General features: G+C 54.4%; 4 protein-coding genes across 4 annotated transcripts; 3 read left to right on the forward strand and 1 right to left on the reverse strand.

Moving 5' to 3' along the window:
• Window positions 1-160: 160 nt before the first annotated feature.
• AB675_8628 (Dihydroxy-acid dehydratase) lies at window positions 161-2,020 on the forward strand (the record flags this gene model as incomplete). Its single annotated transcript, XM_018149089.1, has 1 exon — window positions 161-2,020. One exon carries the CDS (start codon window positions 161-163, stop codon window positions 2,018-2,020), a length of 1,860 nt encoding a protein of 619 aa, XP_018004577.1.
• Window positions 2,021-4,096: 2,076 nt separating this feature from the next.
• AB675_8629 (Spherulin-1A) lies at window positions 4,097-5,142 on the forward strand (the record flags this gene model as incomplete). The annotated part of the gene is made up of 3 exons (XM_018149090.1): window positions 4,097-4,320; window positions 4,376-4,646; window positions 4,705-5,142. The coding sequence occupies 3 exons, from the start codon at window positions 4,097-4,099 to the stop codon at window positions 5,140-5,142; spliced, it is 933 nt and encodes a 310-aa protein (XP_018004502.1).
• Window positions 5,143-5,880: 738 nt separating this feature from the next.
• AB675_8630 (MAP kinase kinase kinase mkh1) lies at window positions 5,881-12,224 on the forward strand (the record flags this gene model as incomplete). The annotated part of the gene is made up of 6 exons (XM_018149092.1): window positions 5,881-10,415; window positions 10,472-10,587; window positions 11,113-11,194; window positions 11,266-11,534; window positions 11,591-11,769; window positions 11,865-12,224. The coding sequence occupies 6 exons, from the start codon at window positions 5,881-5,883 to the stop codon at window positions 12,222-12,224; spliced, it is 5,541 nt and encodes a 1,846-aa protein (XP_018004343.1).
• A 743-nt stretch (window positions 12,225-12,967) lies between these two features.
• Window positions 12,968-17,583, reverse strand: AB675_8631 (Structural maintenance of chromosomes protein 4; the record flags this gene model as incomplete). Its single annotated transcript, XM_018149093.1, has 4 exons — window positions 12,968-13,288; window positions 13,364-13,700; window positions 13,781-16,419; window positions 16,684-17,583. The coding sequence occupies 4 exons, from the start codon at window positions 17,581-17,583 to the stop codon at window positions 12,968-12,970; spliced, it is 4,197 nt and encodes a 1,398-aa protein (XP_018004532.1).
• Between the last annotated feature and the right edge of the window lie 179 nt (window positions 17,584-17,762).

Here is a 17,762-nt window from a genome sequence, read left to right on the forward strand (position 1 = left end):
CTCCGCCAGAGTCAGATTCTACGGGTCAAGCATCTGATCACCCTTTTTTTCTCAGATCCATCTGCGAAACCGAGACCACTCTCATTGATCGATCATTCTGGCGTGATAGTTGCTTGACACAGGTTTACCAGCAGCTCAAAGCACAGCCCATTGATTCAACATGGCAGCAGTCGACCGCATCGAGGCCAAAGGCGGGATTGACATCACCAACGATGAGCCCGGCGAGACTCGCTACTTGGATTTCCCACGCTCGAACGAAGTCAATGGCACAGATGGCAAGCCCATGCTCAATCGCTACAGCACTTATCTCACCCGCGAACATGACTTCCCCGGTGCTCAGGCCATGCTCTTCGCAGCCGGCATCCCCGACCGCACCACTATGCAAAACGCACCGCACGTCGGCATTGCCAGCGTCTGGTGGGAGGGAAACCCCTGCAACATGCACCTCTACGATCTCGGCAAGGAAGTGAAACGCAATGTCGAGCGCAACGGGGATATGTTGGGATGGCAGTACAACACCGTTGGCGTTTCGGATGCTATCACTATGGGTAATCAGGGCATGCGGTTTAGTCTGCAGACTCGCGAGATAATTGCGGATTCAGTGGAGACGGTGACATGCGCACAGGCGCATGATGCTTGTATTACGATTCCGGGTTGCGATAAGAACATGCCGGGGTGTATCATGGGGATGGCGCGGCATAATCGGCCTGGGTTGATGATCTATGGGGGCACGATTGATAAGGGGTATAGTAAGTTGTTGAGGAAGCCGGTGAATGTGGCGACGTGTTATGAGGCGTTTGGAGCGTATCGGTATAATAATCTGAAGCAGCCGAGTGATGATGGGGGGCCGACAAACGCGACGCAGGATGAAATTATGGAGGATTTGGAGGTCAGCGCGTGTCCATCGGCGGGGGCGTGTGGAGGGATGTACACGGCGAATAGTATGGCGACGGCGATTGAGAGTATGGGGTTGAGTCTACCGGGGAGCAGCTCGACGCCGGCGACGAGTCCTGCGAAGATGAGGGAGTGTGCGAGGGCGGCGGAGGCGGTGAGGGTTTGTTTGGAGAAGGATATTAAGCCGAGGGATCTGTTGACCAAGAGGTCGTTTGAGAATGCGCTGGTGATGTTGATGGCGTTGGTAGGGAGTACGAATGCGGTGCTGCATTTGTTGGCGATGGCGAATACGGCGGGGTTGGTGCCGGAGTTGACGCTGGATGACTTTCAGAGAGTGAGCGATAAGATACCGTTTCTTGCGGACATGGCGCCTTCGGGGCGGTATCTTATGGCTGATCTCTACGATATTGGTGGGATTCCGTCGGTGCAGAAGTTCTTGATTGAGGCGGGCCTGTTGGACGGTGGTATCCCGACGGTGACGGGCAAGACGCTGGCTGAGAACGTCGCGTCGTGGCCCAGCCTGCCGCCTGATCAGAAGATCGTGCGGGCTCTGGACAATCCGATCAAGAAAACAGGCCACATTCAGATTCTGAAGGGGAACTTTGCGCCTGAAGGTGCGGTGGCGAAGATCACAGGCAAGGAAGGGCTGAAATTTGAGGGCAAAGCGAGATGTTTCGACAAGGAGTACATGCTGAATGAAGCACTCAACCGTGGCGAAGTCCCTCACGGAGAGAATCTGGTCCTGATCGTCAGATATGAAGGGCCTAAAGGCGGTCCTGGTATGCCTGAGCAGCTCAAAGCGAGTGCAGCGATTATGGGTGCCGGATTGAAGAATGTGGCCCTGGTCACTGATGGCAGATACTCAGGCGCGAGTCATGGCTTTATCGTTGGGCATGTCTGTCCGGAAGCGGCCGTAGGCGGGCCAATCGGGCTGGTGAAGGATGGTGATCGAATAGTGATTGATGCCGAGAAGAACGAGATCAGCATGGACGTTAGTGAGGAAGAGCTGGCAAGAAGAAGGAAAGAGTGGATGCCGAAGGCGAAGGATGTGACGAGAGGAGTGCTAGCGAAATATGCTAGGTTGGTGGGTGATGCTAGTCATGGTGCTGTCACAGATCTGTGGTGAGGACGACGGCGGTAAGGCCAGTGGTGCTAGTAGTGGCGAGCTGCCGTTTGTTCGGAGCGTCGGCCTCGACTACCGCGAACAGGCACGTGCTGTTTCCGTGCTGCCAAGCGGTTGTGGTTTCCGTAGAGGGAGGCCAGAAGTGGAAGCAACGTTCGATGTTGGGCAGACGCTACAGTCTTTGCTTCTGCCGGGCATTCTGGAGACCTGAAACTGGCTACCGCCATCCTGTGGCGAGTAAACTGAATGAACAGCACTTATCATCCTTCCTCGGTCCTACCTGGCATCCATTGGATGAATGTTGCATACATTTGACCCCAGATCCCCGGCTGGACGGCCTGAGAGCACGGTGTATTGCTTGGCTTCTCGCTTCTTCGACTTTGAATGTGGCTCGAAGGATGATTGTTGGCCTGGAAATCGCCTCGTGCTTCTGCACCTGGTGTGTAATCTGACTCGTGATCCAGACCATTGCGGGATAACGGTCGCGATCTTACGCCTATCGTCGTAGCGAATACTGTAGATAGACGGAGCACAAGTGCTTACTCTTCTCGCGATGCCCGCCTCACGACAACGCAGCAGCGAGCCAGCCAGCACTAGCCAGGCCTTAAGCTGCATTGATACTGAGTCCTTCTGTGTGCACGAGCACCGGCGAATTGTGGCTAAATGTCACCAACAGCAACCTGCCGCACTCACCATGGCGGTACCTAGAAGCTTTGCTTACGGTGCCGTTGTCTCATTTGACATAAGTTCTGGAACTTGCATGAGAAGCGCCGTTGCACATTCGAGCCTTCGAATCAAAATACCCGCGAATAGGGAAGCGGCAGGCGTGCATGTAGTCTTGCGAACCGTATGGTCGCGCAGGCGAAGTCGCCTAGATTATCCCAGATCTGCCCAGGTCATCCCGGGGAGGCGTTCCCTAATGACAGGGCTGTGCGTTATCGATTGGCGTGGGTATCCTCCGGACTGCAGGCGAGTTGGCCTGGTGGGGGCTGATGAATATGAATTGCGGACACCACTTGCTCGAGCCGGAGAAGCATTGTAACGACGGAGGGTATGTGTCACTCATGGAGTGAGCTGGGATATATTCAGACCTGTGCTAACTTACGAGTGACTGAGTCGGGCAAGAAAAGCATTGATCGAAGCACTAGCATGCTAAAGTCATTCATTCCCATATCTTCGACAAAGCATATCAACGGCCCGCTCGTGCACTTTTGTCCATGCGGTGCCTTCTGCATATGGCAAAGCTGTCTCAAAGACCGTTGAACTCAGCCCCCAACCCAGCGGATGGGGTCGGCGCTTCTGCAGCACACGCTATACTTCTGTACGCACCATACTATTCGCCGACTACATGCAACAGCGGCTCGGGCATCGGTCTGAATAATATAGCGCTAGCCTGGGATACTGGATTACTTTCTGCCTCGTACCTATACGCACAACGGCTCACACCCTCTTCGCGAATCTCATTGCGCCTTGATCTCGCCTCTATATCCACAAGCGGCCACGCCAGCCTTCTGGTCAGCACGAAACAGATAAGCGACTACTGCGCTGCTGTGCTCGTGCAGAAGAGCCGGTGGGCCTGAGTACTGCCACACCATAGATCGACCACAGATGGACCGTTCTAGCGTGCACAACCTGAATCCAGAACTGCTTCTTTTGGTAAGACCATGCATGTTGTATGGGGGCTGAGGCCTTCCCATTGCTGCTGACCAGTACAATGTCCATTATTGCATGAGCATGACCTGGTCGTTATCCTTGATCCTGCATGGTGAAGGTCTGCCGAAGCTACCACGCACTGCCGACTGAAGAATGGCCAAGTTTCTACACGAGGCGAGATCGTGCGAAGTCTCTTCGATCGGGCCAATGGTGTGACCAGTAACATAGAGCGTGCTGGGATGCGACTGCGACTCAGGAGAGATGTCTATGGCCTCTATCGTCGACTTGCCGGAGAAGTGCCCAACTTGCCGATGGTCCTGGTCCGTGTCTTCGTTCTATAAGAAGGCCCCCAGCGTCCGCCTTGACGAACTGCCGGATCATCCTTGAGCAGTTCGACAGCTAAGAGATGTCCAGGTATTGAGCACAATGCAAATCATCCTGCCTGCCAGCTTCAGCAAGATCATCTCCAAGCTTCGATCTAACAAGGCCAACACAGCAGCACTGCCAACCTACCAATCGCACAGTCAAAGCACTCTCTTCGACGACCTCCCGGAGGGTGAGAAGCAGGCAGCACTTACCAAGCTTCACGATCTCGCTGCCGCACAGCCTGGTCAGACTAAGAAGAGGACATCTCGTCGTTGCTTCAATTGGTGAGTCGTTCTTTCCTGTCACCGATCTCGATAGAGGCTAACAGCATCGCGCCAGGAAGACAGCAGCCATGGTGTTTGCTTTCCTCTCTCTGGTGGTGTTGGCCACTGTTGCTTTAGTCAAGGCTGTGGACAAGGATGTGGACCAAGACTTGGTTGCAAAGCTCCGCATGGCTAACACCAACCTTGATCGCATGGCGCTCCTGCCCAACGATGACGACTGGGTGTACGACTTCACCAAGTCAGACAAGTATACATATGCTCCTGGTGGCGTGATAAACGCCAACGCTGCGACCTTCCCGGCGACCGTTGGTCAGGGCATGACGATGGTAAGAAATCGCTCTCAAATCATTGCAGTTGAGCCGGTCAGCTAACACCAACTTCAAGGCGATGCTCAACCTAGGTCCATGCTCAATGCTGCCCCCTCATCTGCACCCACGAGCTACCAACTACGTGGTCGCCATCTCGGGAGAGACCCAGACCTACATGATCAATGAGAACGGTGCCAGAACCGTCCAAGCAACTCTGACTCCAGGAAAGATGACCATCTTCCCCACTGCGTCGGTTCATACCATGATGAATGTCGGCTGTGAGAACGCACAGCTGATCTCAGCGCTGAACTCGGACGACACTGGCACCATGAACTTGGCCAACGCGTTCTTCTCATTGCCAGCGAACTTCACCCAGACGATCCTTGGTCCAGACGCGAACCTTCAGGCCCTGGGTGGTAACGTTCCGGCTGTTGGAACTGGTGCGGCTGCCGGACCAGAGGCATGTATTGCAGCGTGCAAGGCCAAGGGCAAGCTGGTCCGCAGGAGCTTCTGAAATGTTTTGTGATCATGTGGTGAGATTGAGTACTGTAGCAATAGTATACGCGGGTAAGCAGGGGAGGAGGTCAATGTTTATATATAGCAGCTTCATCTGTCGGTCCCTCGCTTAGCTCCTGCCAATCATGTTCTTGCGGGTCGTGGCTTCCCCACTGGCATCTCTCGCGTTCCAGTTCCCTTCCCTGTGGAATGTCGCACCCTCTGGCGGGCAGCAGCGTCTCGTATCTGCCATATTGCGCATTGGCCAGTTGAGGTTTGTAGGTGAATTTCCGTCGAGCACGTCGACTTTCCAAAGTCGTGATTCAATCACAGGCGGCGTAGTGTAGTATCCATTCGAACGTCCTAGCCTATGCCGACTCGCCTCTCGCGGGGATACTGAACCTTGTTCCGCGATTACCAGCCATTGCCTAAGCCGCTTCGTCGATCATCTCCTGCGTTCCGGTACCCTCCAACGTGGTGCGCACGTGGTTTGGGACCACTCCGATTAAGGGACCGCTCGTCGGGACGTCTGCGCTGCTTCACTGCAGTAGTAGACAGGCGGCGCAGCAGTCATTTATTGCCATCGAATCGCCCTGTCCTCCTTACTGGAGGCGCACCCTTGCCTGCGACTCAGGCTTTGTTGAGATATGGCTGGCTGAACGACGACAAAATCCGCCGAGGTCGATAAGCACGGGCGCCAGACAGTTGTAGAAGTAGCGGACCACACATATAGGTCATGGTTTCGAGCGGTGCCGCGATGGACAACCAACACCAGCCCTACATTCCACCTCCGCCGCCGTTGGGTCAGCAGAATTCAGGAAACACTCTACATCTACCGCCTCCGCCTCCACGATCGTACCCGCAGCAGAATGCCTCGAATCTCCCTCCCCCGCCGCCGGGACCTCATCCTTCCTCCCTGCCGCCCGGCACCGTATATGGCGTCCCCAACTCATTTCAGAACAACTGGGCGAGAGCAGGCACGTTGCCGCCTCCTCCTCCACTCAATCAAAATGCTTCCTACAATGCCAATCGCCAGCAAGCCATGAATGTGCCGCCTCCACCGCCACAACAGCAGCGACAGTATAGTCAGAGTGATCAACCCTTCGTCAGCGCAACATTTATACCTACCGGCGGAGGCTCATTTGGCCCTGGAGTTGGCATTCCATCATTTGATGACTTCTCTACCTTTGCATATTACGATGTCCCCATGACGACCGAGCCCTCGACCCGGAAGCCAACCGAGCAGCGATACTCCGACGGCACCTATAATCCCCATAGCTATAGCTACCCTAATCCCGCCCAGCCGAATCCAGATATTGCCAATCGAGAGAACCGCGCTGCTTCTGCGTCGTCGAAAATGCCGCCAGCATATCCATCAGCGAAGCGCGATTTCTCTGAGCCAGTCTCGCCAGGTCCTCCAACTGCAACCCTGATCAATCCGCAGATCGAAAATGCCAAGGACAATGCGACACGCGCCCGCGCTCAAAGTGCTACCACAGGGTCAAGTGTATCGAGTGCATTAGCTGCGCAATGGCCGATCGAGAAGGTCCTGCAATGGCTCGCGGCCAACAATTTCTCGCCGGACTGGCAAGAGGCGTTCAGGCAATTGAAGATGGATGGCGTGGACTTCCTCGATCTTGGCAAGGCTGCAAACGGACGTGGGAACCTGGGCATGATGCACTCACGGGTCTATCCTCGTTTGGCGAGGGTATGCTCCGAGAGCAAGACTGGCTGGGATCAATCGCGTGAGCGTGAAGAAGGCAAAAGGCTCAGGAAGCTCATCTCTCGAATCGGAGATGACGGTCCGCCGAGTGCGGGCTCTGGTCACAGGAGACGTGAGTCTGGCCTGATCAGTGCATCCACTGAGGGCACAGTCGAAGATTCGCCGCATCTGTCACAAAGTGATTTTGCGCAACCAGGTTCAGCCACTAGCTTTGGTCCCAGGGGCTCGCAAGGGCGAAGCAGCACGCTTCCTGTTATGCCAAGAGCGCCTTCATCAACCTCAACTCCAGTAGATGGCAGAGGCGACTATACACGAGGCATTCTGTCAAATGTCGGCGTTGGGAGAGGTCGGCATAGTCCTCAAATGTCCGGCGATGCCAGTAACAATGGCCTTCCAGCACCCAAGTTCGAGGCGAGTCCAAGCAGCAGTCCTGGCCTGGGTCAAGCCGTGCCAGCAAAAGGACCTGGAGATCCGCAGCGACCTCAGCATGCAAAGACTCTCAGCACTGACTCGACGGCAAAGAATAATCGATCGGCTTTGGGGTTCACAGGACCTAGCATGTCCGACACTCAGATTCCCACTGAGCGCTTCTATGAGCAGCAGACGCGCCGAGATGGTCACGATATGCCCAGACCTGGAATGCTGGATACGAGCCGGACTTACAGTAATGAACAGGTTCCCGTCAGTGCCAAAGAAGGTGGCAAGGGTTTCTTAAGCAAGTTCATGCGCAAGAATAGGCACGAGCGCGATCAAGATGTGGACCATCCGCTTGAATCGCCCACTAGCCCAGGGCTGCGATCGATATTCAGCAAGCCTGCTGCTAATAACAGCGACTCAGCCCTTGCACAACGGCCACTGTCAACGGCTGCATCCGAGAGCGCTGTCCCGACTCTGCGTGAGAGAAGGCCAACGTGGGCAGCCAGGAAATACATCTTCGTCACGCCGGACAATTGGAATTACCGCCTCATCGATGTCACCATGGTCACTTCTGCAGAGTCGCTCAAGAAGCTCATCTGCGAGGAGCTGGCAGTCTCGCTTGGAGATACGGTGACCTTCCACCTCACGGAGCCAGGTCAAACTGATCATGACTACGCCTGCTCAGATGAAATCTTGATGAGTGCGCACAGTCGATCAGACAGCACAGCCAATGTCAGGATCTTTGTCGCAACGCCGAACTTCCCAGCATCACCGAACAGAGCGAACGGTCTTGGCATGTCATTCTCGCAGCGGAACCAGGGTGGCACCGCGATGTTGAAGTCGGCTTCTGCTACAGGGGCACATACGTACAATCGGACGCCAAGCCCAGACTCACTACGTAGGGCGCAGGAAGAATACAGGAAGCAGACCGAAGCCAAGCAAAGAGCTTACCTGCAGAGCCGTCTTGAGCGTAAGGAGCAGAGCAAGACCAACGTTCACGATTTCGACAGTCCTCGAGCTTCTCCGTTCGAAGAAAAGAAGACCGACTCGTTTGTGCCGGTGCGAAGAGCGCCAACAGCGCCATCCGAGTCAAGCACGCTCACGAAAGTCAACTCGCTTCGCATGGCGCGTGGAGGATCTGGCACTCGTAATTCTCTAGAGGCACTCAAGCGCAATCGGGACTCCATTGTAGAGGAGGATGCTCGCAACAAGGACGGAAGGTCATCGCCTGGCATTGGTGCAGCTCTAGCTGGCATGGGACGGATGGCTGGCTCTCCGGGCATGTTCAAGGGAGAAGAAGATGTCGGTCCAGGCTTCGCACCCAAGTTCCGCTTGCAGCCCGCGCCAAGACGACAGAACACATATGGTCAATCGCCAGACATCAGCCCAGCCACGGAGAACTTCCAACGCCCGGCCTTGCATTCAAGAAAGTCGTATGGTCCGGACTTTGAATTTCAGGAGACGAACGTCACATTTGCGAACTCTCCTCACCCGCCTCCGCAAGTTACAGATGATGGCTCGGATGATTCCGATGATGGCCTGTTCGCCATACCTCTAACGAACAAGTCCCTGCCTGCGGGCGAGAAGCCGACGTTGAAGCTTGACACTGACCAGACTCATGCGCCTAAGCCTAAAGTCGCCTTCAGGACGCCACAATCGTCCGGCGGCGTGTCACTGGGACGCAACTCGGCTGATGGTAATGGCAGCGCCGGCGAAGAACGAAGCTATTCTGATGGGAGCTTCTCAGAGTCTGCTTCGGCATCAGCGTCAGCATACTCGCCAGGAGGTGGTCTCGGGCGACGCAACTCATTCTTGCACAGTGACATCTGGGCTAGTCGTCCGACTGTGGAGAACGTCGTGGAGAACCTCGATGAGTTCTTCCCGGGCGTCGATCTCGATAAGCCGTTCATGGAGGAGGCAGGCAAGGGTCAGACGCCTGTAGAGACTACACCGTCGTTACGGACTCGAGTAACATTCGGATCGGACGACCTTAACATCGACTTTTCGAAACAACGGAGAAATGAGTCGGACACACTCGGCTCAGACGAGTCTACGCTGAAGGCTAGAGATCAGCAGACAGTAACAAGCATTGCTCAGCGGCAGCTGGGGAAGTCTGGCGGACTCGGCAGAATGAAGTCCATTCGTGAAGTCGCTCAACGGCGGAACGTAGACGGCGTTCAGCGTGCATCATCAATCGCTAGACCCGGCCCTGCCGTCGAGCCCGTTGCAGCACAAGCCTCCGGCCTTCAACGCCGGAAGTCCACCAAGCTCTGGGGCGCGAACATCCAGATGATCAAGCCTAAGGCCGGCGCTCGACTAAGCACACTCGACCCGATCCCGCAAGAAGATGTGCCCAAGGAAGACCAGCCGCCCAAGCGCTCCACTACCTTCAAGATCCTTCGCGGTCAGCTCATCGGTAAGGGCACCTACGGACGAGTGTACTTAGGCATGAACGCCACGACAGGCGACTTTCTTGCGGTCAAACAAGTCGAGGTCAACCAGAAGGTCTCCGGCGGGGATAAGGACCGCATCAAGGAGATGGTCGCGGCCCTGGACATTGAGATCGAGACAATGAAGGATCTTGAACATCCTAACATTGTGCAGTACCTGGGCTGTGACCGTCGCGAGTTCAGTATCTCGATCTACCTCGAGTATATCTCTGGTGGCTCTGTCGGCTCCTGTCTGCGCAAGCACGGCAAGTTCGAGGAGTCTGTTGTGCGGTCGCTCACTCGCCAGACGCTGGAGGGACTGGCATATCTCCACGAGGAGGGCATCCTGCATCGCGATCTCAAAGCTGACAACATCCTGTTGGACACAGACGGGACCTGCAAGATCACGGATTTCGGCATCTCCAAGAAGTCAGACAACATCTACGGCAACGACGTGACGAACTCGATGCAAGGCTCCGTGTTCTGGATGGCGCCTGAGGTCGTTCGGTCCCAAGGTCAGGGCTACAGCGCGAAGATCGATATCTGGTCGCTGGGCTGTGTGGTGCTGGAAATGTTTGCAGGCAAGCGGCCTTGGAGTCGGGAGGAGGCGATTGGGGCAATCTTCAAGCTGGGAAATCTGAACCAGGCGCCACCTATCCCAGATGATGTGAGGGACTCGGCGAGTACCGAGGGGCTGAATTTTATGTTTAATTGTTTTGAGATGTGAGTTGACCCCTTCCTGTGATCAGTGATGAAGAGATGCTGACTTGTTGCTATAGTATACCAGAAGACCGACCAACAGCGGCTACACTGCTCAACAACAGCGACTTTTGTATACCGGATCCGCACTATGATTTTATGAATACTGAGCTGGCGGCGAAGTTGAGGAGTGCGGGTATGATTTCACTGGGAGAGTGATCTGTATTGGAAAATCAAGCTATCGGTTGGCCATCGCTTCTCGCTATCTAAATGCTTCGAGCGGGCAGGTGCCCTATGGATCGAGCACACAACAGGGAAGGCTTTATGTCAGGTTTACACTATCTCCAGATTCATGCTGTCACGATATCTTCGACACTTCAACTGAAAACTTGGTATCTGCGGGATGTACGGATGAGGTATCACCTGGCTCGCTCCTTCACATGGACGTTACTAGCACTTTAGCCATATTCTTAATCTACGATCGGAGGCTTCAAATTTCGAATACTTGTCAAGACTTCGACTCGTCCATCCCCTATCCATATGGCCACCCGCGCGGTCCAATCGTCAGCGCGGACGCTTTGTTTGCGGCCTGCGTCAGTCTATACTTGTGCAACTCGCTGCTCATCGTCCCTTTCTTGGGTAAAGAAACTGTTTCGGCCATCGCGCTAGACTGCCACCACTGGACCGCAGCCACTGGCCAAAGGCTCATCGCTAGATTCAGTGCTCGGCAAGCGCTACATAATTGACGGGATTCTCCAACAGCGATCTGCGGCGGGAAGGCTTTGGTGTGTGTATCGTGCAAAGTAAGTCTACATGCCTTTAAAACATTGTTCAAGACTTGCTATAGGCGATTGAGAAGCTGATTCAACTATAGACTCGAGGGCAAAAACTTCATTCTCAAGGATATCCTCCCTGGCGACTTCGACGACATCACTCAGCTGCAGAAACTCGTCGAGCACTCTCCTCACGTACGAACAGCAGTGGACAGCATTCCTGCGCGGCAGATCTTCGTTTTCCCGTACCTCAAGCACGTACTTCATCATGTCCGCACTATCGCCCTTGATCAGCCCGCGAGAAAGGCGATCATCAGGGATGCCCTCACTGGCCTCGCTGATCTGCATGACCAGAACATACTACACACAGGTCAATATTATCCTCTGTGCAAGCTTTCTATGCCCGGACACTGACGTGATGTACAGACATCAAGCCCACAAACGTCGTTATGAACGCCTTTACACGGCCAGACGGCAAGCCCGGCTGCTGCGATGTCCAAATCACCGACCTGGAGGGCGCCGTGGTGCTTCCACCCAATGCCAAAGGCTTAGGGCACCTTCTGTCGGGCAACAAATTCTGGAGAAGCCCGAGGCCTGGGCCCGAGGTATTCAGAACACTCCATCTGATGTCTACTCCTTCGCCATCTTGGTAAGTCCATGACATCACATTGGCTACATGAGTCTAAACACCATCCAACAGGCAATCTTCGTATGGACCGGTCGCATGATCTTCACTCCCAAAGATGCCATCCACGCTTCCCCAAAGCATCTTGGCGAGGACGACCAGATCCTCCATCGCCACCTGTCATACTTTGCTGCCGACACGAAGGACTTCGAGGGCTTCGCCGCGTCCTATGGCGGAGACGACAACCCATGCGTCTTACGTTTCAAGCAACTGCTCTGCTATTTCAACGAGATACAGCCGAGATACCCATTTGTTGGGTGGCAGCAGGTAGACGCGCAGTTCCGGGACCTCGTCTGTCGCATGACCTATATGGATCCTTCGCGCCGGATCACCGCGCGTGAGGCTTTGGGGCACCCTTGGCTCAAGGCTGCATAAGAGGAGGGGTTGATCTTCTTAGCGGCTCGTGGGCATCAGCATCGACCATCACTCATTTCACCTTGCACCCAGGCAGGTGTGTAGGTCGGAAATCACACCTCAGTCGCCAAGGCCAGCGTAGAAATTCGCAAGCAATATGGTGTCTGCCGAGCAAGGAAGAGCGACCGAGTCGTCGTGAAGAGGGAGAAGGCGCGATGGCTTCAGCAGAACGGGAAGAAGGTGCGACGCAGGAAGGTAAACAGTGTCAACAGGCAGGAGCGAGGCAACGGGACCGGCAGGTGCGAGGGAGACCTCAACGCGAATGCTCCGAGACGGCGAGCGCGACTGTCTGTTCAAGACAAGAGCGAGGGATGAGGCCCGGTACACCTTGGCGATACAGGCACGACCCATCGCACAAGTGAGACGTATGCACGACCGGTTGACAAATGCTTTTTGCAGGGCCGGTTGACTAGGATATAGTAGAGAAAACATGTGAATGTCTTGATCACTCTGATCCGACTTGCCCATAGTAGACCATCACTATCAGCCTTCGAGCATGCCTGTATGTCAGCGGCTCCGATTTCTGGTGCGAGATGAAGAGACGAAGATTGAAGATCGTGTGAAAAGGACTCAGGCGCTGGAACACTGTTCTGTTCTGTACATACAACAACCAGCCTCTACCCAATGCGTGGCCATATCCCTGGAGCCAAATTCTGATCATGGTCTCATTACACACGAACGATCCTTTGCGCCACATGGTCCTCTCATTGCGAGCTCTGCTGCTGCGTCTTCTGCTGCGGGACCTGGCTCGAGCCTAACGACCCAGCCGTGCCCGGTCTCTGCGTTTGCGTCTGCTGTTGTAACGCCAATGCTCTCGCTTGTGCGGCCCTCGCAGCCCGTAAGCGCTCCTCGCGCTGCATGCCCAGGTAGTCTCTGTTCTCCACCGTGACGCTCTTCGTCATGTGGTTGACCTTATAGATACCGACTAGTCGCTCAGCGAGCTCGAACATGTTGTTGCGTAGGGAGATGACGATGAATTGGGCGTTCTTGGTGCGTTCTTTGATGTAACCGGCGACAATTGAGACCTGTCGTCGTGTTAGACTCGTGGTCTGGGGAAAAGGAGTATGTTTGAGGGGAGGACGTGGATGGGATAGACTTACATTGCGGAAATCCAAAGCGGCATCAATCTCATCCATGACATACAGTGGTGTCGGTCTGTATACATGAAGGGCAAACACAAGGGCGAGCGAAGACAGCGTCTTTTCCCCTCCAGAGAGATTGCCAATATTCTTCCAGCTCTTCTTGGGCGGCATGACACTGAATAGGATGCCTTCCGAGAACGGATCGAGAGAATCGACCAGCTCCAGCTCGGCGTTTCCACCCAAAGTAATGAGCTGATACATGCTCTTGAGATGCTGCGAGATAGTGGTGAAGCCAGTCATGAATTGTGTGAGACGCATCGACCGAAGATCTGTGAGGCGATTTTTCGCACTATCCCTGGACTTCAATGAGGCGTTGAGGTCAGTGTTCGTGACGCGACTTCCTGGCATCGACGTCGATATTCTGCAATAACCGACAGATCGATTCCAGAGGCGTTGGAGACTTTCTCCTCCAAGGCAGCAATTGATGCGACCAGGTGGTCTTTCGATTTGTCCTCAAGTTCGTCTCGAGTGTAGATTGGTAGTTGTCTGCGTGACTGCTGTATGCTGGTATCGTGTTGAGAAGGCGAAGTAGGTGGCGCCCCATCGACGTCCATAGCGTCGGCATCAGCACCGAGTGCTTCGACCGCCTTGGTAGTTCCTTCCTCAGCCTGGTCAACGTCCATAGCGTTTTCGTCAGGCACAGCAGGTGCTTCTACGGGCACCTCCAGGTCGGCAATGTCGTGCAGCTCCAGCTTCGAGAGCTTCTCTTTCCAGTATCGATTCTTCTTGCTATTGTCGCCGAGTATCTTCTGGTTCTCCTCCAGTTTGTTGCGCATCTCGATTTCCGCTGCTCGAGTCTCATTCAATTGAGCCGTTTGCTTGTCCAAACTCGACTTGATTTCAGCCAATTCATCTTTCTTGACACTCAGCTCATCCTGCGCAGCTTGAAGCCGCTGTTTCGAATCCGATGTGTTTGTCGCCTGAGCAGCGACGTCTGCTTCAAGCTTCTCCAGATCGGTAGCCAGAGTCTCGAGCTCCTTCTCCGCGTCCGCCCGAGCTTTCTCGTGCTTCGTGTGGAGCTTGGTGTTCTTTGTCTTTCCCACCTCAGCAGTAGAGATGTCCTCGTTAAGCAGGTCGATGCGCTCTTTCAGACCATCGACAGTAGCCTTCTGGCTACGGAGCCGAAGTCCGCCAACTTCCATGATCTTGTTCTGCAGAGCTTCGATTTCACCTTCAACCATGGCGGTCTCCGCTTTCAGCGAATCAATCTCTTTTCTTGTGTTGGCGATTTGCTTCTCAAGAGACTTAATCTGGGCGTCGTCTGCGGACGTGTTGTTGAGCTCAGCTGTGAGGTCTTGAACGCGTTTCTCAGCATCCACCAAATTACGTGAAAGATTGCTGACGTCCAGGTTGCATTTCTGTATAGCCGTGTCCACCTTGGGCAGCTCTTCTTGCTTTTCCCTCAGGCTATTTTCCAGATCACGCTGGCGTTCCAGGAAGGCATCGAACTGCTGTTCTATTGCATCTCGTTCAGCCTCGTACTGCTGGACCTGCTCTTTCGTCGTATCGGAGCTGAGTTTGGAAGACATTGCGCCCCGAGCGACCCGCGTGCCACCGCCACTCATTGTGCCTGAAACGTCGATCAATTGTCCGTCCAGAGTGACAACGCGCCAGCGCTTGGCGCCGTAAGCAATCCTGTTGGCTTGCTCTAGGTTCTCGGCAACGAGTGTATCGCGCATAATGCTGTAGAAGGCAGGCCCAAACTTCTTGTCCTTTGCCTTGATGAGATCGAACAGTCGAGGCACGTTCTCGGGTGTCTTGATCGGGGACAAGTCCTTTTGGGCAAGTCGGTCTAGAAGAATGAAATTTGCTCGTCCGAGATTGTTCTTCCGGAGATGCTCGATGCACTGCTGGCCGGCTTCGACAGTGTCGACGACCATATTCTCGAGAGCTGGACAGGCGGTCGAGATTGCGACATCGTATTGCTGATCGATCGTTCCAAGATTACCCAAGCGACCGTGAAAGCCATCAATGCGACCCGTGTCTCGCAAGCGTAGCAAGCCTTTCAACACGTTGCCTTGATTCTGACTTGTCTGAAGACTGGCACGACCTTCTTCAGCCTTCTGGCGAGCACTCGACACCTGCGATCGGACCTCGGGCTCACTGGCTGCCAGCTTTTGGAGCGCGTCCTGGTGCTTCCTTATGTCCTTCTCCAAGCGGGCTTTCTCCTTTTGACGCTGCTCGATTTCTGCAGCCTTCTCACTCTGCTGAGTCTGGATGCTTTCAATCTTGGCTTGGGCTTCTTCAATGGCTTTCTGGCCAGACTTTCCCTTCTCAAGTAAAATATCGAGCTCTGATTGAAGAACAGCAGCTTGCGACTGCTTCTGGTTGACCTTCTCGTTCCAAGGCTCCAGAGACTTCTGCTTTGCAGCGATCTGGTCTGAAAATCCCTGAGTCTTGCCTTTCAAGCCCTCACGGATGACTGCAAGCTCTTGTTCTTCCTTGTGCATACTTGCTTCGAGCTCTGCAACTTCCTTTGACTTGCGCTCGATATCATCGGTGTGCTTTTCGACAGAATTCGCGGCATCAGAGGCAGCGAACCGACTGGATGACAACGTCTTCTCCGCTTTCTTTTGCTTGCCAGCGATGAACTTGCGCTTCTCGTCAAACTTCACGCTTTCCTTGTCGTGCTTTGCGTTGTCCTTGGCCAACTCCTGCGTTGCCTTGGTCATGGCCTCGAACTCCTTCGAGCCTTTCTTGAAGGCTTTCTCAAGCTCATGTATGCCGTCTTCCTCGCCTGCATGCTTTTCAAGTTCAGCATTCAATTGAGCCTGCATCTGCTCGACTGCCTCCTCTGTGACTTGGGCATTGTCCTCGCACTCGGCGATGTAGATCTGATAGAGAGTCGACTGCTTCTCTACGAGCTCGTTCTCGTCCCGGATGAAGGTCAGGGCCTTGTTCTTCTTGTCCTCCAAAGCGTTGCGCTCCTTCTCAACATGCTGAACACGTCCTTGCTTCTCGATACAGACTTCGTTCATATTCTCAAGTTCCACACCGGCCTCCTCGATAGGAGTCTTGTATTTTGATGTGCCAATGATGTCTTCCAGATATTCTAGAAGACCATCGTCGTGCTCGTTCTGTGCCTTTGGCTTCATCAATGCAATTGACTCGACCTCGCCTTGCAGAATGAGGAAGCGCTTATGGTCAAGATCAATTCCCTTGTCCTTCAACAAAGTCGTGACAGTTGTAAAGTTGGTCGTGCGTCCGTTCAGGTAGTAGTTGCTAGAGTTGTTCTTGAAAGCTCGTCGTGATACAACCATAGCAGTGTCAGGAACTACCTCGTGCTTGCCTCCGGGAAGATCAACGATCTCTTGAAAATGAACTTCGACCTCACAGAAATCGAGATCTGGATGGTTTGCTGAGCTATGAATCAATGCTGATATCTTGCCCTGCCGCATTTTGCTCGCCCGGAAGCCGAACACGAAAAGCAGCGAGTCAATGACATTTGACTTGCCTGAGCCGTTGGGGCCCACGACAGCAGAGAACGAAGCGTGAAACGGACCGACGGTTTGACGGCCAGCGTAACTCTTGAAGTTGGTCATGACGAGCTGGCGGATGACCATACGTGACTTCGGTCCAGTTGGCTCCTCCACCACTGGCAAAACTTGTGATCTGGCGCGAATAACGATATCCATAGGCTTTTCCAGCACTCGTTCGGGCTCGACATGTTGGACCGGCTTCACTTTCGTAGCGGAGGGAGGAGGCCGATTTAGTGCTTTGGAGGTGATATCGGCCAGCGGTGTAGAAGGTGCCTCGAGCTGGATGCCAATCTCGGACGCATCATCTTGCGGTGCGGGCGTGACTGACGGCACCGCAGACGATCGTCTGCTTCGCGTGGGCGCCGCGCTCTTCCATTTTCGCGGTGAAGCGACTTTCTTTGTGGGAGAAGGTGGTTCAATGCTTGGGACTGTTTCCTCGGCGTCAAATATCTGGGAAGGTTCGATGCCCTCGCTGGCACGCGTTCGACGTGTTCTCGTAGACTTCTTAGGCGATGGCGCTGCCTCTGCAGAGGTCTGTCGTCGCGTTGACTTTCGTGGGCTGGCACGCTTTGGTACTGGAGCAAACTCTTGATCTGGTTCTTCTTGCACCATACTCAGCTCATCTTCCGAGTCCTCCTCCACTACCACATTTCTACGCGCAGCTCGACGCGTCGGACGAGCTGGAGAGGCCGACGCCATGGCGAGTGGTTGCTGTCGGTTAGTCTGTCGTTGTTGAGTGCGCTCGTACATGCGATGGAGGCAATGTTTGTACCGCGGCTCAAAAGGGAAGGTCATGGTGGAGTCAGCAGTTGACGCATCAGCGGTATGTGATTGGCTCAGTCAGTTGCGACCGTTACCTTTACGAAACTCCCCCAGAC

This window comes from Cyphellophora attinorum (assembly GCF_001299255.1).
Source record: "Cyphellophora attinorum strain CBS 131958 chromosome Unknown Contig3, whole genome shotgun sequence".
In the NCBI taxonomy this organism is placed as follows: Eukaryota; Fungi; Ascomycota; class Eurotiomycetes; order Chaetothyriales; family Cyphellophoraceae; genus Cyphellophora; species Cyphellophora attinorum.